At 41.5% G+C, this 24750-nt stretch overlaps 1 protein-coding gene across 6 annotated transcripts in view; it reads right to left on the bottom strand.

The window, feature by feature from the left end:
• The window catches only part of LRP1B (LDL receptor related protein 1B), a 2172167-nt gene that overhangs the window by 89955 nt on the left and 2057462 nt on the right, over positions 1–24750 (bottom strand). For all 6 annotated transcript variants that reach the window (XM_073634235.1, XM_073634238.1, XM_073634240.1 and 3 more), the window contains 4 exons: positions 22797–22922; positions 19466–19630; positions 7792–7953; positions 1463–1637 (listed from right to left, as the gene is read on the bottom strand). In XM_073634235.1, coding sequence (XP_073490336.1) covers positions 1463–1637; positions 7792–7953; positions 19466–19630; positions 22797–22922 — 628 coding nt within the window. The remainder of the gene's footprint in view (positions 1–1462; positions 1638–7791; positions 7954–19465; positions 19631–22796; positions 22923–24750) is intronic.

The following is a 24750-nucleotide window of genomic DNA, read 5'->3' as shown; positions in this document are numbered from 1 at the left end:
TACAGGGTAGACAGTATAAGTGTTAGAAGGTGGGTGGGAGCAGTTTTAAGCTTAGATAGTTCTATCCTGGACTTCTACTTTAAATATTTGACACATTGGGGTTGATTTACTAAAACTGGAGGGTGCAAACTCTGGTGCAGCTGTACATAGTAGCCAGCTGCTAACTTCAGCTTGTTCAATTATAATTTCACAAAAACAACACAAAAACCCTGGAAGCTGATTAGTTTCTATGCAAAGCTGCACCAGATTTTGCACTCTTCAGTTTAGTGAATCAACCCCTAGCATGGGCGTCCGCAGGTAGGGGCAAGGGGGGTCAAGTCCCCCCCCCGGAATCAGGGATCGGATCTTAAATTCAGCACAGTTGCGTCGCTATTGGGTGTGCAGGCAGCCCGCCAGTGGGGTGACACCATCAAGGTGCTGTCAAGTCCCCCCATCAGTGTAGTGTGACTTCTTTTCCCTGCTCAGTCCAGCAGAGAACTCGGCGGCGCTGTGACAGGAGAAAGGCGAGCTATGGGCTGTCAGAGGTTTCCCCCCGCTTGCCCCCCCTTTCTCCTGTCAGGGAGAAGAGACGGTGGCTCTCACCAGGTTCCCCGCCGAGCTTCCTGCCCACTCCGTTCCTTCCCTATTGGCCATAACTGAGGGCCAATCAAAGGAGACTAGGAGAGGAGAGCATCAAGGGACATGTAGTCCCAAAGATTGGCGGCCCCATTTTCCACAGGGAGGAGGCTACAGCTCGATCAAGAGAGAGATTGAGAGACTGCAGCCTGGAAAAAAGCTGAGGGAGAGAGCGCTACAGTACAAAGAACAAGGTGTGTGCTGGGCGGAAGCCAGAGAGAGAGCCATGCTGCCCAGCACCACCAGAGTGAGAGCCACGATGCCCAGCGCCACCAGAGAGAGCCACGCTGCCCAGCACCACCAGAGAGAGAAAGACTGAGCCACTACCAGGGTACAGACATGCTACACTACTGACCAGAGTCACCCCCGGGAAACCCAGAGTGAGCGATCGTCCAGCCAGAGGGATCACTGCTGTAGTTTTGCTGGGTCTGGTAAGAGGGCCTGTTGGCCATTATCCATGACTTATTCTAGGGACTGTACTACGTCTGCAGTCTCTGACCATGATAATGTGATAATGACATTCTTGAAAAGGGGCGGTGCATGGGTGACCCTAAAATGATGCCCCCCCGAAAAACGTTCTGCGGACGCCCATGACCCCTAGGTCTATTTTAGTGAACACTGTGAGCCTGAACCACCATATATCACTTTTATTTCCTGATTCAGTAAATGTAAGTATTTGTTTCTATAACCCATCGTAATACAGGATAAGCTAAAATTATGCATATAAAAATAGACAGTATTAGTCCTTTCCTGGAAAAAAAAGATGCTGTTAAATAGAATATATAGTTAAGTTTAGTCTGTTTTTTAAAGCAATTTGTTTTGTTAGATCATTTGTTTTAGCTCTTACTTGCAAATGACGTCATTGCTGTTTTTGTCTATGATGCAGAGTCCACCTCGACACCTCAGACATTTGTCTACTTCACATTTGGAGCCTTCGTATCGCAGCGGGCAGACACATTCTACTCGGCCATCATCGGAGATTGTGCAGGACTCTGAGTTCACACAGTAATGGTGGCACACATCTAGGAAGAAACAATGCATGAACGATCTTAGTGATGAGAAATCACAGCGCACAAGCATCTTTTGTTTGGGAAGATTTTATTAGATTTTTTTTTTTTTGGTAAGCAAAAAGTTAATAAACCTAACTGTAATAATTTTGTTATTGCTACAGCTATGTTGAGACATTAATGGTCCACTCCAGTAAAACTGAAGCCTTAAAGTGATTGTAAACGGTCACCTTGTAAAACAACCCACTCAGGTTAAAACAGAAATGAAAGGCAAAACATTGTGTATAGATATAAAAACATTTTAAATACCTTTTAATCACATTCCCTCTATTCTCAGCTACATAAGAGCTGGGGGGAGGAGCAGCAACAGCACACTGATCTTCACAGTGAAAAACTTTGCAGGGAAGGGGGGGGTGTCAGGACAAGTTTGATCATTGAAGGAGAGCAGGCTGAGTTCCCAGCATAACTGGAGAACTGACCATGCTGTGTTCCCCTGCTTAATGTGGTCAGTTTTTAACAGGAAAGCAGAGGGACTGGCAGGAACACCGGGGATTTCACATAATGCAAGCTATACATAGAGAACAGGACACTTTTTCATACAAGTACATGGTACAGCAGGCACGTATCAGAAATATGAAATGTTGTGTCCCATTGGGGAGACTTCCCTTCAATTCCTGTCCCATAGCCAAAACAGGAAGTAATAGGAAATCCCTCCAAAGTGTGAGAAAACTCCCTGGTTGGCACCAGAGTCACTGGGACTAGTTTCCTAATTGGAAGATTCCCCCCTCTATTCATCTTGTGACAACCCAAAATAGAACAAAGAGCAATAAAACCTGGTGTTCTAATAATTCTCTACTATAACAAAAACTAAAAATGTCTTAAAGTAGAATTATATGCTTTTTTTCCTTTTGGGAGAGAGGGTTATAACCCTGTCAGATTTCTTTTTTTTTCCATCTGTGCCCCATTGGGGAGATTTGCCTTCACTTCCTGTCCCATAGCTAAAACAGAAAGTGAGAGGATATCCCTGCAAACCAAGGGAATCCCTTGAGGACCCCCAGATCACCAGAATTAGTGTCCCTATTGGAAGATTTCCCTCTATTACTTTTCTGGGAACAACCCAAAATTTGGGATTTTCTTTTACTTTAACTAATTTAGTTATACTTTAAGGTATACTTTAAAATGTGTAGAGGTCTTCTGTTGAGAGAAATATGGAGAAGAAAAGAGCTTAAAATCAAGGAAGGGTTCTACCATAGTAAAAATATGGAAGCTTCCATTGTTGATTGCTTTTAATACTGTAGGTTTAAGCCCCAAGGCCTTCATTTCCAGTAGTGTTTCTCTACTTAGTGAGCCATTGACCTCAAATAAGCGTGCAAGTCCGGAGTTCAGCATTGAGTAATGATTCCAGGTCACTGATTATCTTAGCAGTCAAGCAAAAACTGTTCCAGAGCTTTCACATTTAAAACAAGCCTCATATGTGCTATGTTGTACATGAAAGCATTAGTCAGAGAGATATGACAGAACAGAACCATATAACCTAGAAAGCAGACCCACCCAGAAACAATGTGAAGAGATTTCTACAACCTAACTGCAGCTGATAACATAGAACCCAAATTAAATAAAACTGAATGGACTGACTCAGACCTGGACTGAGTGATCTGACTTGAACTCAGTCACAGTGCTTTTTGGATAACATTAGTATATATTTTTTTATCTATTTCATTTGTTACCTGAATGTGCTCTTTTAAGCAAATCTGTGCTTTTCCCATGTGGGATAAAGCAACAGATTTGCCTTAATAGCCCATGTAGCAACATATTATGACCTTTCCCTTTCTTTCCCAATGCTGTGTTCAGCCACAAAGCGTGAAGACAACACCCAGTACCTTCAGGTATTAGGGAACATGTGACTCACTCATTGTAACATCACTGGTGCTTGTTGATTGACCCAGTCTCCTCACATAGGGGCAGGACAAAGTCACAGCCCTGTGTAAGCTCTGACCCAGTGCCAATGGCTGAAAAGAGCCACAGGGGAAAGAGGAACATTAAATTGAACCTGATGGGTCGCCCTGCATGAGAAAGCACATTGTGACATTAAGTCTATCCAAACCTCAAATTTCAGCATTAAAGAGATGTTTTTAAAATTGGTTCTTGGATATTTTTTCTTTACTTTCGGCATTGCTATACCTAAAGGGAACCTGTAATGAAAACATAGTGTATACATAACTGGCTTATTTTTCACCACCTAGTTAAACACTGATCTGGAACCAGCAGGCGACACTGAAGTGGTAACTGGATGTGCACACTTATGCCCTGTACACACGGTCGGACATTGATAGTACATTCCGACAACAAAATCCATGGATTTTTTCCGACGGTTGTTGGCTCAAACTTGTCTTGCATACACACGGTCACACAAAGTTGTCGGAAAATCCGATCGTTCTAAACTTGGTGACGTAAAACACGTACGTCGGGACTATAAACGGGGCAGTAGCCAATAGCTTTCGTCTCTTAATTTATTCTGAGCATGCGTGGCACTTTGTGCGTCGGATTTGTGTACACACGATCAGAATTTCCGACAACAGACTTTGTTGACGGAAAATTTTATAACAAGCTCTCAAACTTTGTGTGTCGGAAATTCCGATGGAAAATGTGTGATGGAGCCTACACACGGTCGGAATTTCCGACAACAAGGTCCTATCACACATTTTCCGTCGGCAAATCCGACCGTGTGTACGGGGCATTATTATAGATCAGTGATTCACTAGGTAAAGAACAAAACTGGGAAGGATGGACCCAGGGCTTGCACCTTTAAAACCAATCAGCAATGACAGCTTTCATATTTCTATCATGAGAAATCCCTTCTATGAATTGTAACTGCTATGTTGTTACTGGGTTAGCGTGTAAACTATTTCAGCACCATGGACAGCGACAAACGCAGTAGTCTATTATTCTCTATGTTAACACTGTCCATGGCCCTGAAATTATGCACAGTGCTACAAGATGACTCGTTATTTAACAATATTTCTTTGTTTCTTTCTGCAAACATCACTTATCTCATTTCAAAGCCTTGGTTCTATCAACAATGCTCCATTTGCTGGATTCTTACTTTGAGTGCCCAGAAGTCCTGAATCCCACCAGACACTACAACAGTAATTAAAACACTTCCAATAGAATTCTAATACAGGCTTTTGTTGGAGGCTAGTTTGTACAGAGCACTTTATGAGGGTTTACCATGGAAACATTGATCGTTTCTGGAGGTTTTTATTTCAGAAAAGACAACAAAAATAGTCATGAATTAGTTCAGTGTGGAATGATTAGAACTGTGAAGTCGGTAATAAGAAAAGCTGACAAAGAGCAATTAAATATCAGTGCAAAGAAGACTGAGGAAAACAAAACAAGTTTAGTTAAGATAAAATTCATATTTAAAGGGACTAAAGCTGAAATCCCCAATTTCATTTTGGGCCCTTCTCTGTGGTAACATAGATAGGCCCTTAGGCCACTATAAAGCAATTGCAAATACCTTTAACCTTTAAACTTAAATCCATTCAATGGAAAACAATGGTTCTAAAGCAGAACAATTGCACTTTAAAGGATTTCTAAACCCAATAACAAACTTTTAATATATTTGAGCTTATCATTCTTAAAAAAAAAAAAATAAAAAAAAAATAAAATACAATAAAATAAACTACCATTCGATAAGGTGGCTGCTTTAATGTAATTTTTTCAGTCTAGGAACATTTTCAGCAAGTACAGAAAATGCCCGCTGAAATGCAGTTTTTTAGTGTCATTAACTTCTCATAAATTGGCGTTTCCAGTGAAGGTTACTGTTAATACTAGAAAACTATTTCACACTTTCAGCATTGGGTAAACAGTTTGAGGAAGGCAGCAAAAGTGTACCCTGAGCCCAAAGCCTGGTCCATATAGACATAGTAAGATGAGTTGTGGTGTGGGGCAACACAAATGTTTTGTTGGCCCAAGGGACCTCAGTCCTACTGAACACCTTTGGTATGAGTTATAAATGTATTGTGAGCCATGCCTTCTTATTCAACATCCATATCTGGCCTCGTAAATGCTTGTTTGGCTAAATTTACACATATTCTCATAGACACAATCTTGTTGAAAGCCTTCCCAGAAGAGTGTAAGCTACGATAGCTACAAAGGAAAGGGGGGGACTTCACAATAATGTGAAATAACATTTCTGTGAAAATGGGTAAATGTGAAAAATATTAAAAAATGTAACTAAAATAAAAAAGTTGCAGTTACTAGTGACCCCCAAGGTTTTATTTTATTTATTTAAGTGACCCATAGGTGTTAGTGCAAAATATAAATAGTAAACGCGCTGAGTGTAACTATCTATATATAAATATTACCTCAAATTAAATAAATTCATCTAAACAAATTATCCTTAATAAATAAACATATAAGTCAACAAACAAAATCCTCATCAAAACATGTGCATAAATTATAATTAATAATTAACCATCCAATTGATATATTCAGTCCGTGTTGAAAATATGTGTATCCCAAGTGCAAGTGCAGTCTTCCAACGAAGTGATTACATTCATTTTCACAAAATGTGTCCCAAACAGTGATGTCCAATGGTGATGTCTAGGAAGCATTGGACATCACTGTTTTGGACACATTGTTTGGATGATGATTTTGAGTGTTGAATTATTATGTATGCACATGAAAGGATAATTTGTTTAGATTAATTTATTTGATACAAGATAATATTTATATATAGATAATTATACTTAGCGTGGTTGCAACTTCACAATAATGCTCATGGTTTTGGAATGGGATGCTTATACACTGTAGATATGTTAGTCAGGTGTCAAGATTTTCACTAAATGTCCCCAGTCACCTGACCTGTGTGGTGGTAAGTTGCTAATGCTCTAAGTGGTGAGTATGAAAGCCTGATAATCAGCCATACTTTGCTTGGTTTTATGGTATTGGTTTTATGTTCATAGTTGAACAAAATGATGTGTTAATTAAACAATGGTGTCATAATATGCACCTAAAAAGTCCTGATAATGAGGTTTGCATGTGCTACATTCTTCTGGAACCTGCCAGAAGAAGAAGATGTTAGTTAATACAGTCACATGGCTTTCCTGACCTATGATCACTTGCCATATGATGGATACTCACTCCAGGGCGTTGTATTGTGGTGTACACCAGAAGCAAGGAGTAATACAGCCGCTGTGTGCAGCAGTATCTGGAGGGGGCAGATGTGGATCTACTAAGCAATAGCCACAGCATGTATATGCTTTGAACATTTATGGCTGTCTCTAGAAATCAATGTAACGTATAGTATTTACTAGACATGTGCACACTGAAATATTTCGTTTTGGAATTTCGTTTTCGTCCGAAAAATAAATTTATTTAATTACTCCCGAAATTCGTTTTTATTTATTTCGTTTTTCGTTAAAAATTGCATTCGTCCGAAAATCCAAATTAAGGTTGAATCTGTCATTAAAGGCTTTTGGTGTCTGTTGAATGTTCAAAGAAGATTCGACGGAGCAGCTAAACTGTACGACGCCGTATAGTTTACCTGCTCCGTCTAATCCTCTTAGAACTTTCAACAGACACCATAAGCCCAAGTACGTGTGTACTTAGTTCTAGCTATTTTACTGCTCCTCCTCTTTGGTTACAATCAGCCAATAACATTCATCATCATCATTATTTTTATTTATCTTTTCTCCCCTATGTCGAATCTTTTCTCCCCTATGTCAAATCTTTTCTCCCCTACGTCAAATCTTTTCTCCCCTACGTCGAATCTTTTCTCCCCTACGTTGAATCTTTTCTCTCTATGTAGGATAATCTTGGACTAATAGAGTTAAGGTTAGGCACATTCGACCACAGGTTTGATGGACACAGATTGTTATTGTCATCATCATGTCAAATTTCCTATCTATATCGAACTGTTGTAGCAACGAACACGAAAATAAAGCATTTGTTTATGTCGATCTTTTGTTTTTCGGATTCTGCACTTTCGTTATCGTTTGTTAAAACAATAACGAAAATACCTGAAATCCGGACGAAAATGCATTCGGACGAAAACGAATGCACATGTCTAGTATTTACTATAACCAACGTGGTCTGAACTACATCAACATACATGGATAAGAATAAACAATACAAATTCCCTTTAACAAAAGTCTTTTTGACTTACGGTATTGGCATCTGTCCCCTGTATATTCATTAAAGCAGGTACACTGGGCTTGATTGCCAGGTGATACGCTACACGCGCCTCCATTTTGACACACATTCTCGCAGACTTTTTTGCCACAGTTAGGTCCTGTAAATCCTAAAGTGCAGGTGCAAGTGGGTTTACCTGTAAAGAAAGTGATGTGTCATTGTATACCATAACACAAATAAACACAATCATGTCACCGGGAGTTTGTGAGATCTTGGACTTGCACATGTGTTTTTTTTTCCCACCCAGTTACCTATTGGTTCAATTTAAAGGAAAACCCACATCAATACATATAATTACTACATATCTCATTTTGAAATTTTATGTTCTTAAAGGTAAACTAATAGTTTTAGACAATACAATATAAACCTGCTTAAAAAGTCTCCTTTCATGTTATGATTGCTGTCTGTCTGCTGGCCATCTTTTTTCAAAACTTCCTGGATTCCTTACATGCTTTGCAGCTTCTCCTCTGCTGTTTACTTTTAATTGTTACTGCATTGTAGGGGGAGGTGGGGCAGGTCAGAACTCTCTACCCCATCCACGGCTTTGCGCGTTACTGTCGGCTCCCACTCTGCCGGTCATGGCCTTGTATAGTAGCCTTCCTCAACCAGGATGCTGTGGCACCCCTGACAAACTCAGACAGCACCCCAGGGTGCCGCAGCACTCTGGGTAAGAAAGTCTGTTCTAGACATTCTAGGATAAAAAAATGTCAATATGGTGTGCTGGGTGCAGCCTGGGCTGGGACAAACTACATTGATGGAAAGTACAGTGTGGTCCAGTGTGGTCCAAATCCTCAGGATAAATCCTGTGGCTTCAGGAACTGCTGAAGAACCAAATCCAGCACACCTAACACAGCACAGCACAGAGTTTAAAGAGATCTCTAAGCTGCAAACAGACAAAAAGAGCAAAGTGCATAGACTAAGTGTAGTGGGTGTGTAAACATTTATTAAAGGAAGACAATTAGCAACTCAAATAGCATAATTCATCTTACTTTATGTGAGTTGCTAATTGTCTTCCTTTAATAAATGTTTACACATCCACTACTTTGCTATTTTTGTCTTTTCTAGACATTCTAGATCGTAAAATAGATTAATTCAAAGCAATCCGCTTACTCCCGTTTTTAAAATTCAGTTTGACTGTATTATGCCGCAAATGCTTTTTTAGCATTTCAAACACAATCCACATTATTCTACTGGGATATCCCTGTAACAACCTAAAACAAGATTTCTATTCATTTGATTCAACCTTTTTGTACAAATTACTCTGTGCTTGTTGTACCAAAACATCCCCCTCTATGAACTACCAGCACTGAATGGAGTAAGTATAACTTCTCTAAGCAGGGAATAATATTCCATGACCTTTTCACAATTGTATTAACGGAGGAAAAAAAAAATATTCCAAGTCTAAAATGTAATGAAAGCCTTTTAGCTGCTGCATATTTAGTTATCTGGGTCACCAGACATTCAACTAACTGTAAAATGTAATAGACACCAGTTTCTCTAGTAGAACTAGGTAAGACAGGCAGATTCAAACCATAGAATCTTGGGCTAGATACAAGAGCAGAATACATTGAGTGTTCTGTTTGGCTTGTGATCTTATAAAAAATGGAAAATGTTTAGAAAATCTGCTACATCTGCCAGTACATGTTGCATGAATGCACATGGTCCAGGCTAAACAATTCAAAAGTGCCATCCTGCTAGATAGATAGATAGATAGATAGATAGACAGATAGATAGATAGATAGATAGATAGATAGATAGATAGATAGATAGATAGATAGATAGATAGATAGATAGATAGATAGATAGATACATACATACATACATAGATAGATAGATAGTGTTGTTACATAATCATCACACTTATATGAGCTTGTTGGACATCACATTTCAAAACTGTGATCATTACAGTGGTACTAAACTCTGGTTTAAAAAGGATAAAATTATATTCAAATGTGTATTCTTAACTTAAAATAGTTATTTCTATTGCTCTCAGTCTTCTCCAAATTGCATTGATTTTGGTGCTGTGATCTGACTTTCTATTAGAGTTTGGCTACGTTCATTCTCCATGGTCCCACTGTATGTGGGGCTGGGAACATAGCCATCCTCTTTTGCTTGCTCTGAGATGGACTATGGATGTGTAGTATGCATAGAGCAGTGTACATGACCTCAACTAACATGCACTGCCTGTTCAAAACAAATGGAAGAGAGGGGTAAAAGGAAAGGTTCAACAGCTCAGTGAGGATATTACAAGGAGGCAGAAAAAACAATAAGGAAATATTTCATGAAAACAGATTACAGGGCCATTAAGTAGTGGATATATAAGGATTTATTTTGGAAAACAATGTCTTCCCACAAGATTTTGGAGTGTGCCTGTTGGAATTTGTGCCCTTTCAGCTGAAAGAGCAATTGTAAGGTCAGGCACTAATGCAGAAGGCCTGGCTCACTTGTATCCAACTCATTCCAAAGATCTTTGGATAGGGTTGAGGTCAGAGCTCCTTGCAGGCCACTTGAGTTCCTCCAAACCAAACTCATCTGGCCTTTATAGACCTGGCTATGCACACAGGGGCACAATCATAGTGGCATGGAAAGGGGCATTTCCCAAATGTCAAATAAGGTTGGAAGGGCACATCTGTCCATAATTTCTTCGGACTGTATGCCTAATGCAACGTACACACGAACGGACTTTACAGCAGACTTGGTCCGGCGGACTTTTCAACGGACTTTCCGATGGACTTTCTGAATGAACGGACTTGCCTCTACACGATCAACCAAATTCCAAAGGATTCGTATGTGATGACGTACGACCGGACTAAAACGCTGCCCTAGCGTCGTTTTTTGTCCGTCGGACTAGCATACAGACGAGCAAACTTTTTGACTAGACTTGAGTCCATCGGAAAGATTTGAAACATGTTTCATTTCTAGGTCCGTCGAACTTTTGGGAAAAAAAAGTCCGCTGGAGTCCACACACAAACTAATTATCCGACGGACTCCGGTCCGCCGGACCAAGTCTGCCGTAAAGTCCACTCGTGTGTACGCGGCATTATACCATTCAATGGAAGCACCATGGTAGTTTGGACAAGTATGAGGTATCCACAAACGTTCAGCCATACCGTACATTTTTTGGGGGGCCATTCAACTGTTGTGTATTAGTGTCACTGGGAATTGCAGCTAAGAGTGATACCTTCAGTATAACATTATTTGATGGAGACATAAATAAACACAGGGATGTTTTACCAATGAATGAGTATGACAGTACCCATGGAAACCTCCAACATTGGATGCAGCAGGAAATTACTTTTAACGGGAATAACAGTTTCTATTTAGCTTCTTGTTGCAATTTCATCGTCATGCTGCTAGCTAACTTTTCTTTGTAGCAATTATTTAACAATTTTCTTTTGTATTGTTGATGATTCTAGAAATGATTAAGTTATTAAGGACCTACATAATTTAGTACAAAAAAGCACACCCTCTCCTTTCTAGCATTCCATGAATGTAAAACTCATTCCACGGACCATAATAATGCTTCTGTTCATTACTGATGAAATCTTATTAATTTGGTTTGCTCAAGAACTTTCCAAGTAAATCTAAAGTTTTAATTATGTCTCTCAGATGTGTGCCTTTAATTAACTGATGACATTTTCCTGGTTCAATTATTGTAGTTCAATACAACTGTCATAAACTTATAAATTTTAATTAAAGCTGCCCCAAAGTCTAGCAGCATAATGTCCGCCCAGGAATTTGCCGAAAGGCTTAATGGAGAGCAAACTGACAATGAGTGTCTCGCTTGTGGGATTTGTTGAGAATTTTAACATTTGGGTGGATATAATGAGTTATTAGATTGTACAGCATTTTATTAAGGTTTAGGTGGAGGCCATTCATGCAATTTTTATAATCTTTGAGATTTTGAAAGTACCCTAGAGCATCACTTTCCAACCTGTTAGCTGAGACACATTAATCTGTTGCTTGCTGCCTGTTCCATCCACAGCATGTGCTATTTTATTTATTACAGGTATTTATTTGGCACTGACAATTTACACAGAGCTTTACATATGTTTTATACATTCTCATTAAGAAGCTTACAATTTCTCAAGGTCCCTAACTCACATTCATACATATACTGGGACCAATTTAGACAGGAGCTAGTTAACCTACCAGCATGTCCTTGGAGTATGGGAGGAAACCCATGCAGGCACGGGGAGAGCATACAAACTCTAGGCAGGTTGGGCCACAGTTGGGATTTGAATCAACAACCCTAGTGCTGTCAGACAGAGGTGCTAATCACTTAGCCACTGTGCAGCTAGTAAAACAACTCATCCGATCAGAATGCCAGCTTTCTCTCAAAATCATAATTAGGGATTGCAGTTGTAAGCCTTTTCCTGGGCTAAGAAAAAAGTGCTGCACAAAATGTTGATGCTATATAAATCTTGTATAATAATCTTGTGGTAGCCCCATTCCAGACTGGGCGAAGCACTTATTGAACCTCTTTCACAGCATCTACTTCAATTGCAGTTGCAACTTTCAAGTGATACTAAAGTCTTATTTTGTTTTGGTTAAAAATAACAAACATATTATACTTACCTGCTCTGTGCAGTGGTTTTGCACAGAGCAATCTGGATCCTCCTCTTCTCAGGTCCCTTGCTGGCGCTCCTGGCCCCTCCCTGCTGCCAAGTGCCCCCACAGCAAGCACCTTGCTATGGGGACACCCAAGCCAAGCCGTTGCTCTGTGTGTCCATTCAGACACTGAGCTGTGGCTCGGCCCTGCCCCTTCTCTCTCCTCATTGGCTCACTGACTTTGATTGACAGCAGCGGAAGCCAATGGCGCCCACTACTGTGTTTCAGCCAATCAGGAGGGAAAGTCCCCAGACTCTTGTGGCTCTCGTGCACCATTACTGGATCAAGAAGGAGCTCAGGAAAGTATAAGGGGGCTGAGGGGGACTGCATAAGATAAAAAAAAACCTTCTGCCTTTACAACCACTTTAATCTACTCCTGCAACCAGTCAGGTATTTATATGAATAAATTCCATATGGAGGTTTAATAAATTTAGTGAGATGATACTTAGTAGAACAGATGAGGCAATTGGCTTCTGTGTTAATAATTAGTTGCAAGACAAGGCACCTACATTCTGTTTGCAGATAGTAAGTCATTATGGGTTCTTGATGGAAAGATTTCCCCTCTAGTCTTGTACTAGTGACCGCTGACAAATCATAACTAAAAGCAAAACCTTTTTTTTTTTTTTCATTTTACAGAGAGTAAGGGAGAGTTATAACCCCTTTCAGGCATTTTTTGCCATGTGTGTCCTATGGGGTGGGAGGGGGGTCTTTAAATTCCTGTCCCATAGCCAAAACAGGAAATAAGAGAAAATACCAGAGTCACCAGAACTAGTGGTCCCATTGGAAGGTTTTCCCTCTACTACTGTTTTGGTGACAATGCAAAATGTTTAATTTTCTTTCACTTTCAGAGATAACAGTAAACAGAATGAATAGAGATGGCAAATCATTCTCACGCCTACCTCCCCTTAAAGACTTCATACTGACTCTAAAATGTGCACTGATGGGGACAATTGGATACTAAATAAGAAAAAAAAAATGTTATCACTCACTGGAAATGTCAACATGCTGGCTGGACCATCTCTTGATCATGTGACGACTGTGACAGCCAATTACTGTGATCACATGATTGGGAAATCTGTTCCACCAGGAGAGGGCAGGAAGGGATTCAATTCCTCAGGCCCCCTCCCCTTTTACAAATCACCCACTGTTAGTAGGATTAAAATGTTCCTGTAAAATAGGTAAATAGTATATTTATACTTACCTAACCCCCGACTCACAGTGAATGTAAAACAGGTGAAATCTTATGAGAAGAAACTCTAATCCATTGCAAGAGCATCTTCTGATATTTTCAGCAGCTCTGTGTTCCTCAGGATCTAGCCAGGTGTGTAATGTCATCCTTACCTAGTAGCCATGGGTGGAAGATGGGGATGGGCTGAGTACAAATTCAATTTTTTTTTCTTACAGGTACATTTTACTTCTACTAATTGTAGATGATTTGTGAAGATGGATAGGGTCCAAAGAGTGTAGGTGGAACTTACATTTTACTGCAAAGTCCTCTTCAGGTCTTGGTGCTAACTCTCTAATCCTGCCTGCCTGGGCACCTGCCAAGAATGTCATATATGGTTGTCACCAGAACTAAAGCTAAGAGGAAATCTTCTAGTGGGGATATCTTGGGTGACAAGAGTGTGACAAAGTCCTAAGTAGGAGTTTTCTTCTTTGCCGAGGTTTCCTCTCACTTGTTGTGCCTATAGGGCAGGAAGTGAAGGGAGATGTCCACACTGGGACACAGATATCAATAAAAAACACACATCTTAACCATTTCCTACTCTACTCAAAACATAAAGAAAATGCTTTGGCTTGGCATGCATTTTAGTGTCGTAAAGACTGTTTAAACCTGAACTCCACCCGTAATTTTGCACAGTTGTACAGGCTCCTCTCCTGTTCTTAAAATGCTTACTCTGAGTTCACTGCACACTGAAAGCTTCACACATTGAGGTTGTATACATTAAAAAATGCAGCGCATAATATATGTGTAAGTGATGGAAAAAAGTGAATTATTTCAAATAAGTGTTTCAAAGAAAAAAATGATTAAAGAAACATCAGCCTGATGGCCTGTGCTGAACATAGAGTCAATAATAAATGAACAATAATGTCCCGCAACCCAGGAAGGTGAGTGGACTCCGAAGTTTGGTGGTGTTCAGATGGTTATCCCAAATTGAACTTTGTGAAAATCGGACCATAACAAAGGGATGAGGCAATGGTAGAAAGGATGGTATGTAGGAAAACTCTTACCAGATCCCATAGATTCCCATGTAAGCGACAGGGAATCGCATGTGCGGTGTGCCACTCAGGGCATGGAAAGCGACATCTCCTCACTGGAATCCTCCAGGCTCGAATCTGCTTGGATCTCCGGGGGCCACCAGGCAGGTGCTCACAGCAAAACCAGGATACAAATCAGGTAGGCAAAGACGTCACTTGTAAAGCTCAAGTAGACACTTGACTTATTGGGAGGATATGTAGAAAGAAAAAACATGCCTCCACATAGTGCAGGTAAAAAAGGGGGGTATTTTTATTTCTAATTTCTTCTCTATTTCTTCGTTCCACATATCCTCCCAATAAGTCAAGTGTCTACTTGAGCTTTACAAGTGACGTCTCTGCCTACCTGATTTGTATCCTGGTTTTGCTGTAAGCACCTGCCTGGTTGCCCCCCGGAGATCCAAGCAGATTCGAGCTTGGAGGATTCCAGTGAGGAGATGTCGCTTTCCATGCCCTGAGTGGCACACCGCAAATGCGATTCCCTGTCGCTGACATGGGAATCTACAGGATCTGGTAAGAGTTTTCCTACATACCATCCTTTCTACCATTGCCTCATCCCTTTGTTATGGTCCGATTTTCACAAAGTTCAATTTGGGATAACCATCTGAACACCACCAAACTTCAGAGTCCACTCACCTTCCTGGGTTGCGGGACATTATTGTTCATTTATTATTGACTCTATGTTCAGCACAGGCCATCAGGCTGATGTTTCTTTAATCATTTTTTTCTTTGAAACACTTATTTGAAATAATTCACTTTTTTCCATCACTTACACATATATTATGCGCTGCATTTTTTAATGTATATACTCATGGTCTTTGTCAGATTGTATGTAGCTGCTTCCTTTTGTTTTTCACGTAGTAGCGCAGTGTTTTCTATGCACTTTTTACACATAGGGGTTGATTTACTAAAACTGGAGAGTGCAAAATCTGGTGCAGCTGTGCATGGTAGCCAATCAGCTTCTAACCTCAGCTTGTTCAATTAAGCTTTGATAAAAAAAAGAAGCTGATTGGTTTCTATGCAGAGCTGCACACAATTTTGCACTCTCCAGTTTTAGTAAATAAACCCCATTGCGTATTAGAAGCTGCAGAAGGCTAGATAGCATCTGCCTCATTTCTTAAGCCTAGTACACACAATGAGAAATTTGGGAAAAAAAAGTTTGTATTCCGAAGGATTGTTCTGTTTTCTTATAGTGTTTACAGAACTTTCAATAACCAATTCCGACTGTGCAGATGAAAAAATCTGAAGGGACAAGCTTGAAAATTTTTCTTGTCAGTCATCAGAAATAATGATTTTTGTACAATATATACAGTATTTAGGCAGGAAAAATTGCTGTGAAAGACCATGCATGGTTGAAAAGAAACTATGACCCAGAAGAAGATGCAAATAAAGTATTTAGCTAATTTAATTAGCTGCAGGAGGTCCAACATCATCTAGTTCTTTCCTCTCCAGGCTGACTGTCCATGCCCAGAACCTTTGATCTCATTGGCTTTAAATTATTTTAATCATGAGAGGCTCAGCATCTTAGAGGTAGCTATGGTAGTCTGCATGGAAATGGAGCCTGCCCAGGAACTCCCAATCCTCCAGATTGATATCTTCTCATCAAGGCAACTTGATAATGCATAAACCCTTCCAAAACCCAACCTACTGCTTGCATCATGTTTGAGGGCTCTTGAGAGGAGTACTGAGGCAGGGAGCTGTGATGCTTTCAGGAAGTTCTGTATTGCACCCTACCACCCCTACTACCAGTCATGATTTAAATGCATTGCATAGAGAAGCAAAGAGATTCAGTGATGACAATATGTGTGTGTGTGTGTGTGTGTGTGGGGGGGGAATTATAAGCAGATCAAGCTTCAGCTTTAACAATATACAGCTGGTATACATAGCCACCTACATGAGGTTTATAATAGAACTACAACATGAGCCACATTCAAGCAGCAGATGCAACATCCATATTCTTAGCAAGACAGCAGTCGACAATGCCTGCATTTCCCTAGACTACATGTATATTCTCCTATTACTGATTAATCACTTGCAAATTGTGGCTGACATGTTTATAATCTTGTTCACCTTCAGGCTCTTTAAATTCCGGTGCCAGAGGCATTTGTAAACATAATTATTCACTTTCACAAACACAAATTGATTTTCATTACTGCCATTGAGTAGCCTGTCCTTTTTATCAATCACGATGCAGGATGTGTAAATGTTTAATTTAGAGATGTAGAAATAATTTTGATGGTAAACAGATTATCTAGTGACAGTTGTCACAATTGGAAGTGTGTATGTACAATGTATTCCAGTTACAGTGGTGGGCATACTTTATTTCTGAAAGTGCCACATTTTCATTTTCATTTAATTTTTTTAATTTTTTTTTTTTTTTTTTAAAGAGAAGAGAGGAAAACATTTCCAAAATGTCTGCCTTTGGGTTGACACTTTTTGAAAAATGTTTTTGTACACTTTTCTGAAATTAGTTTTCATGATCTGAAGGTTGTTTTGATGCATTTTATAGATATATTTCTAAACGGAGGCTTAATTCTTTTTTATGTTAAAACACAGGAAATTAAACAGTGCAATGTACATAATGTAATATCAGTGCATATTACAATAATGTAATGAAAGACAGTCCAGCTCCTGTTCCTGTGTGATATGGCGGCTGAATTTGTTTCCTTTTTTCTGGCTTTTTCCCTTTATCCCCACCTGTTAACTGGCCTGTAATACACTTCCTGTCCTAGGGTGACAACGCTCACTCAGTGTACTGTATCCGTGGAGGAGCAAGGTTATCACCCTGCTGCTGCTTGCTTCTGATCTGGACAGCAGAACACCTCACCCTCTTCTCACCTCCACAACAAACACAAAAGAACTTACTCTCTCCTCATCTATATTATATAAGGGGAGATGTTTTATAGTCCATGAGAAGAGCTGGGAAAGCTTAGTAAACACCTTAAGATAACACTGGGGGGTCCTCAACTTGGAAGGACTTTTCCTCCATCACCCTCCGTCAACATTCAACCCAGGTATTTTGCTATTTAGGCTCCTATCACTGCATTAACAAACAAATGGCCCCTGCCCCCACCTATAACTGGCCTTGACAGCAAGGAGCACATGGAAGGGCTATCACATGAAAGACAAAAACAGAACATTCCATAGCTCAACTCATTAACCAGTCTGCCAACTGACCAAATTAACCTGTCCAACAGTCTGCGTGCTAACTAAACCCCTGTTTTTAACGCAGACAGTTGGACAGGTTAATTTGGTCAGTTGGCAGACTGGTTGCTGAGTTGAGAAGAATGTTCTGTTTTTTGTCTTTCATGTGATAGCCCTTCGATGTGCTCCTTGCTGCGAAGGCCAGTTATAGGTGGGGGCAGGAGCCATTTGTTAGTACTGGTGTAAATATGGTCCGGGACACACTGTACACCTTTGCTGGCATTGTGCTCTTGCTGGGTGTCCAGTGTGCTCCTGTTCCTTTAAGGGGGATTGGGCTGCCTCCAGGCCCATCTGCCCCTCATCTATCCATTTAATGCATGTGCTTCCATTATTGAGACGCTTATAAATTCAGTAGCGTTAGGACTGCAAGCATACACAGGGTGCCGTGAAGAGGCCTTGCAGCTTATGCATGCATTTGCATGTGTGCTAACTAAACCCCTGTTTTTAACGCAGACTGTTGGACAGATTAATTTGACCAGTTGGCAGACTGGTTGGTGAGCTGAGCTATGGAATGTTCTGTTTTTGTCCTTCCTATCACTTGGAAGAAAAGAGAAAGAGTCAATTGCTCCCCCATATATGAAAGTACTGGGTATGTAATGGGGCTACACTGGGTTAATGGAGTGGTGGGAGAGTCAGGACATGCCTGATGAAGGGGCTCTGCATGGCTCCAAAACGTTGCAATCTGCTGTAATGATGTGATCGCTGAATAAAGCTTAGGACCCACTCTGGAGATCCTTGGTGTGCTGGTGACATTCTTTTGCTCTGAAGGACAAGATAAGTCTCACCAGCTGAGAGGTTGAGCTATTACCTAAATCTGGCACATTTCCCAGAATGGTTTCCAATAATTTACCTGCAAACGGACAACACCTTTTTCTAAGATCTATGCCTTCTTAGACAATGGCTACAAATCCAGAGCGCCCAACAAAATGATTATTTATGCTTCCTCGCAGATGTCAAGTCATTCTTTCATGCCTTGACAAGGAATTTCAGGGTCCTCAAGCACCCATACAATAAAACACATGACATATCACTCGCTCCACCAAACAGTCTTGAATCCCATGGACCATGAAGCACGGCTGGTAGCATTAATAATGCATTATTCATGATGCGGCATCGTTGTCTGTTTGTGATTCATACGTCTGTCATAATTTGTCACTGGCTTGTTGCGTGACTCTGGAAAAACTCTGCGCCACCTGTTATCGAACTCTCTCAAAAGTAATTCCCACTCAGCTTGCATCTGGAGGCTGGGATACGACCGCAGATTGTTGGATTATACACAAAGCTTCGCAGGCATTAGACAAATCTATTTTTAACATTTCTATTTTCATCCCAGTTAAAAAAAAAGGGGGGGGGGGGTGATCATTTCAACGTTATGTCAAGTTTTTAATTTATCTGAAACGTTTGTTCCATATGGTTGGTCTAGGGGAAAAATGCAATTATTATTAACTAGGATTAATGATTAGCGGAAACGTGGATTAATAATTAGAAGGGAAATCAGGACGCACATTGGAAGACAACAAGTAAACAGGATAGTGCAAGGTTTATGGAGATTGTCGTGTTTAATTACAAATATTTACCCAAAGCAGAAGCAGTACATGTCCCTCCGTTCAAGCAGTAATTAGTGCAGTGGTTCATCTCGCATCTTTCTCCGGAGAAACTGGGCCAGCAGTGGCATCTTAGAGCGCCCTTCTCATTTATTATACATCTGCCGCCGTTTTCACAAGTCAGTTTGCATAAGTCATCTGTGGTGTGACAAAAAAAGAATGGCGTCAAGCTTTAAAAAAAATTCTAAGAGAAAACCTCAGTTCAGTTAAAATTTGTTTTAAATATATACAACAAAAGTTGAGTTTTTCACACCCCTGGGAATGCTATCATCCTTTCAAATCAATGTATAAAAAAATATATGTGGATTTTACAGGCACCCAGACTGTTAATTCATAAAAATTAAATTTTTATTGTCACATATTATAACACATCTATTAAAAAAAATTACATAAACACATATTAACCACTTCCCGACTGGCTCACGTACATATACTGTAGCAGGTTGGCAGTCCTGCGTGAGCCGCAATATAGGTACATCGGCTCCTTTAAGAAGCTTAGCAGGAGAGCACGTGCACCCAATTCACGGCGGGGGGACCGATGCACGTGACCGGTGGTCACAGTGCCTGCTTGCCACCCATGATCGCGGGCACGAGGGCCAGAACAGGGATCTATGTGTGTAAACACACAAATCCCGGTTCTATCAGGGGAGGAGAGACAGATCATCTGTTTCTAGTAATTAGGAACAGTGATCAGTCTCCTCCTCCAGTGAGTCCCATCCTCCCACAGTTAGAAACACACATGAGGGAACACATTTAACCCCTTGATCGTCCCCTAGTGTTAACCCCTTCCCTGCCAGTGACATTTACACAGTAATCAGTGCATTTTTATAGCACTGATCGCTGTATAAATGTCAGTGGTCCCAAAAAAGTGTCAAAACTGGCCGGTCAGTCTGCTGCAATGTCACAGTCCTGATAAAAAACGCTGATTGCCGCCATTACTAGTAAAAAAAAAATAATAATAATAAAAATGGCATAAATCTATCCCCTATTTTGTAGACCCTATAAATTCTGCGCAAACCAATCAATATATGCTTATTGTGATTTTTTTTACCAAAAATATGTAGAAGAATACATATCGACCTAAACTGATGAAGACATTTTTTTTTTTATTTTGGGTGATATTTATTATAGCAAAAAAGTAAAAAATATTATTTTCTTTTTAAATTGTCACTCTTTTTTGTTTATAGCGCAAAAAATAAAAACCGCAGAGGTGATCGAATACCACCAAAAGAAAGCTCTATTTGTGGGAAAAAAAGGACGTCAATTTTGTTTGGGTACAGCATTGCATAACCGTGCAATTATCAGTTAAAGCGACGCAGTGCCGTATTGCAAAAAATGGCCAGGTCCTTCAGCGGGCAAATCCTTCCGGGGCTGAAGTGGTTAAAATGATAAGTGATCATAGCAACAGCTTGGGTACAGTATTCTCATATTCTGACACATTTCAAGACACTCTCTTCAAGAGAACAGAGAAGAAACCAAGGGATCAAAACACATTGCACTAAAGGAATGCCCACCCACAACCATGCAGCAGGTCCAGGGGCATCTTGCTTGACAGGATCATATGCACCACTCTTCTCGGATATAGAAGCTGTTCAACCATAAAAAGGTTGCAGGCTGGGAAGTCCAAAGTTGTGCAGCAAGTTGCAAGGATTAATGAGGTGCAGTTGGAGAGAGTGTCTCAAAACATGTTTGAATATGAGAATACCCAAGCTGTTGCTATCATCATGTATTATTTTGATATTTGTTTTTGTAATTTTGAATAGATGTGTAATAATATGGGACAATGAATATTTCACTGGATGCCTGTGAAATCCCCATCCACATATATATTTTCTATATACATTGTATTAAATATACACTACATTGTTAAAAGTATTGGGACACTTGCCTTTACACGCACATGAACTTTAATGGCATCCCAGTCTTAGTCTGTAGGGTTCAATATTGAGTTGGCCCACCCTTTGCAGCTATAACAGCTTCAACTCTTCTGGGAAGGCTGTTCACAAAGTTTATGGGAATGTTTGACCATTCTTCCAGAAGACCATTTGTGAGGTCAGGCACAGATGTTGGATGAGAAGGGCTGGCTCGCAGTCTCCGCTCACCCCAAAGGTGCTCTACTGGGTTGAGGTCAGGACTCTGTGCAGGCCAGTCAAGTTCCTCCACCCCAAACTCGCTCATCCATATTTTTATGCACCTTGTTTGTGTACTGGTGCACAGTCATGTTAGAACAGGAAGGGGCCACCCCCAAACTGTTCCCACAAAGTTAGGAGCATGAAATTGCCCAAAATGTCTGGTATGCTGACGCCTTAAGAGTTCTGTTCACTGGAACTAAGGGGCCAAATCCAGCCCCTAAAAAACAACCCCACACCATAATCCCCCCTCCACCAAATGATTTGGACCAGCGCACAAAGCTATAAACTTGATTTCGGTCTCTAGTATTTCCCTATACAACAGAGGGAGAAAGAGAAGAGAGATGACATCATCAATCTGCTGCTGCTCCTTCACTGCCCAGTCACAGGCTGGGGGCAAGAAGTTGACCTTGCTCTGTTGCCTAACTGCAGCAGAAAAAAATCAGGTCACCAGGTTGTTTTGTGGAGTGGTAAGTTGAGATGAGCCAAATGCACCTGGGTTTGGTTCGAGAAAGGTTCGGAAGACTTTATTGAAGTTCAGATGCCGAATCTAAACCCCACTGAAGTCAATGGGAGATGGAAGTTAAAAACCAGTAATGACCATTTTCTAGGATAATAGGCTAGGGTTTGTAAAACAAATGTCACGGGGACATGGCACTACACTGGGGAACAATATACCAAAGCAAAAAAAGAATAAATCTATTTGTTGGGGGGCAGCAAAATACAAACAGACCCTTATCCATGGCAATATTTAGTATTTAGTCAATGTCATTGCCCAAATATGGCCATGTGACCATATTTGGTTAGTGATATCAGTGCTATCCCCGCCCCTTTTGTTTACATGGCTGAGAGTTCCTGATCAGTAAAAGAATGGTGCTTGGTGACAAAACGGGTTGCTAAGGATATGGCGGATGCCAGCATTTGCCGCTTCATCAACAACCATTGACAGAAAGGGAGCTGTCATGTATAGTAACAGTAGAAATACCAGTAGTAGTAAACTACTAAACAAGAACGTCTGGTGTTCAGACGAATGTCCAAACAGCAAAAGCTCAAGGACAACAGCTTCCAAATATGTATTTTAACTGACTGGAATCCAGCTTTTAATCTAACAATAGCAAAACAAAATTATCAAAGATTACAGTCCATGGATGGAATCAAATTTAATCTTTGCTTACCTGCATAGTTCTGATCTGTACATGTTCCGTTCACTAGAACTTTTCCTTCTGGACACACACAGGAAGCACTAGTGGGATTCAACAGACAGATGAACTCACATTTGATATCCAAACAAGGGTTGGGCACTGTCAGGAGGAAGCAAACAGGAAGTCAGAAAACAAAAATTTTGTGGTCCGATTCCAGCCAGCAAGGCAGCTGCGGCACCCCCCTCATCTCCATCCCCACCTTGTCTCAGCAGTCGGCAGCAGAGAGGAGAACAGAACTCCTCTGCCAGATCCTGCATTTAGAGGATTTTTTCTCTGATATTAACCCTCACACCCCCCCACCATCTCAGCAGTCGAGGACAGAACCCTTCTTACAGATCTTGTGCCTCTTTGTGCAGCCACAGGACCCCCTTGTCTCTACCTACCCTGGTCTCTGCATTCAGCAAACTCTTGCAGTTGACTCCAGTGCTCATGAAGACCCTGCACATTGTGCTTTCCAGCTCTGCCCCAACTTCATCCCGGCAGCAACTCAAGGTAACAGGGGTACACTGTGATGTAAGGGAAGGTGGGGGACTCTTGACTTCTGATGGTGGGGGCAGGGCAGCCATCAGAAATTTTTGGGCACCTTATGCAGCTTTAGGCCTGGGCCCCCCAGCCTGACCACCAACACCTGTATGCACTTAGCTCCCTCAGACCTGTACACACTCAGTCCCCCCACACCTGTACACACTCAGCCCTCCTTACACCTGTACCCACTCAACACCCCTTATGACTGTATGCACTCAGCCCCCCTCACACCTGTATGCACTCAGCCCCCCCTCACTCCTGAATGCACTCAGCCCCCGTCACACCTGTATGCACTCAGCCCACCTTACACCTGTACGCATTCAGACCCCCTCACTTCTGTACGCACTCAGACCCCCTCAAACCTGTATGCACTCAGCCCCCCTCACTTCTGTATACACTAAACCCCCTACACCTGTATGTACTCAGCCCCCTCACACCTGTATGCACTTAGCCCCCTCACACCTGTACGCACTAATCCCCCTACACCTGTATGTACTCAGCCCCCTCACACCTGTACGCACTCAGCCCCCCTCACTTCTGTACGCATTCAGCTCCCCTCACACCTGTGCGCACTTAGCCTCCCTCACACCTGTACGCACTAATCCCCCGTACACCTGTATGTACTCAGCCTAGTCACACCGGTACGCACTCAGCCCCCCTCACACCTATACACACTCATCCCCCCTCACACCTATACACACTCATCTCCTCTCACACCTATACACACTCATCCCCTCTCACACCTGTACACACTCAGCCCCCTCACACCTCTACGCACTCAGCCCCCTCACTTCTATACACACTCAGCCCCCCTCACACCTGTACGCACTCAGCCCCCCTCTCTCCTGTACGCATTTAGCCTCCCTCAGTCCTGAACGCACTCAGCCCCCCTCACACCTGTACGCACTCAGCCCCCCCCTCACTCCTGTATGAACTCATGCCCCCTCACTCCTGTATGAACTCATGCCCCCCCTCACACCTGTATATATGTCAGCCCCCCACATTTGTAAACACACACAGCTTTGACACCTCCCTGTACACAAACAGCCCCCCTCCATTTACCATACAGCCCTCACTTGTAAAGAAGCTCTTTCTACCTAGTCCCAGCTCTTGTTTCCACAAAGCCGACACATGTTGCTGAGACACAGAGGAGTGGCAGCTGATCACAGTACATAATACAGTACAAGCGGCACACATGAGGGCCACCCATGGAGATAGTAGCCAGAGGTGGCAGTAATGAGCTTAATGTGTGAGCTCAATGATACAGAGCAGCAGCTGAAGCTGCCGAGTTTGTTTCTGTAGCGCACAACACGGCCTCAATATCACCTGTCCCTGACTTCTCCTGGCTTTACAGGGTGGCCGGGCCCCTTGGGACACCTGGGTCCACTACATTTGTATCAGC

Source organism: Aquarana catesbeiana, linkage group LG06 (genome assembly GCF_042186555.1).
Source record: "Aquarana catesbeiana isolate 2022-GZ linkage group LG06, ASM4218655v1, whole genome shotgun sequence".
NCBI classification, from domain to species: Eukaryota; Metazoa; Chordata; class Amphibia; order Anura; family Ranidae; genus Aquarana; species Aquarana catesbeiana.
This window is presented reverse-complemented; position numbering and strand designations above follow the sequence as displayed.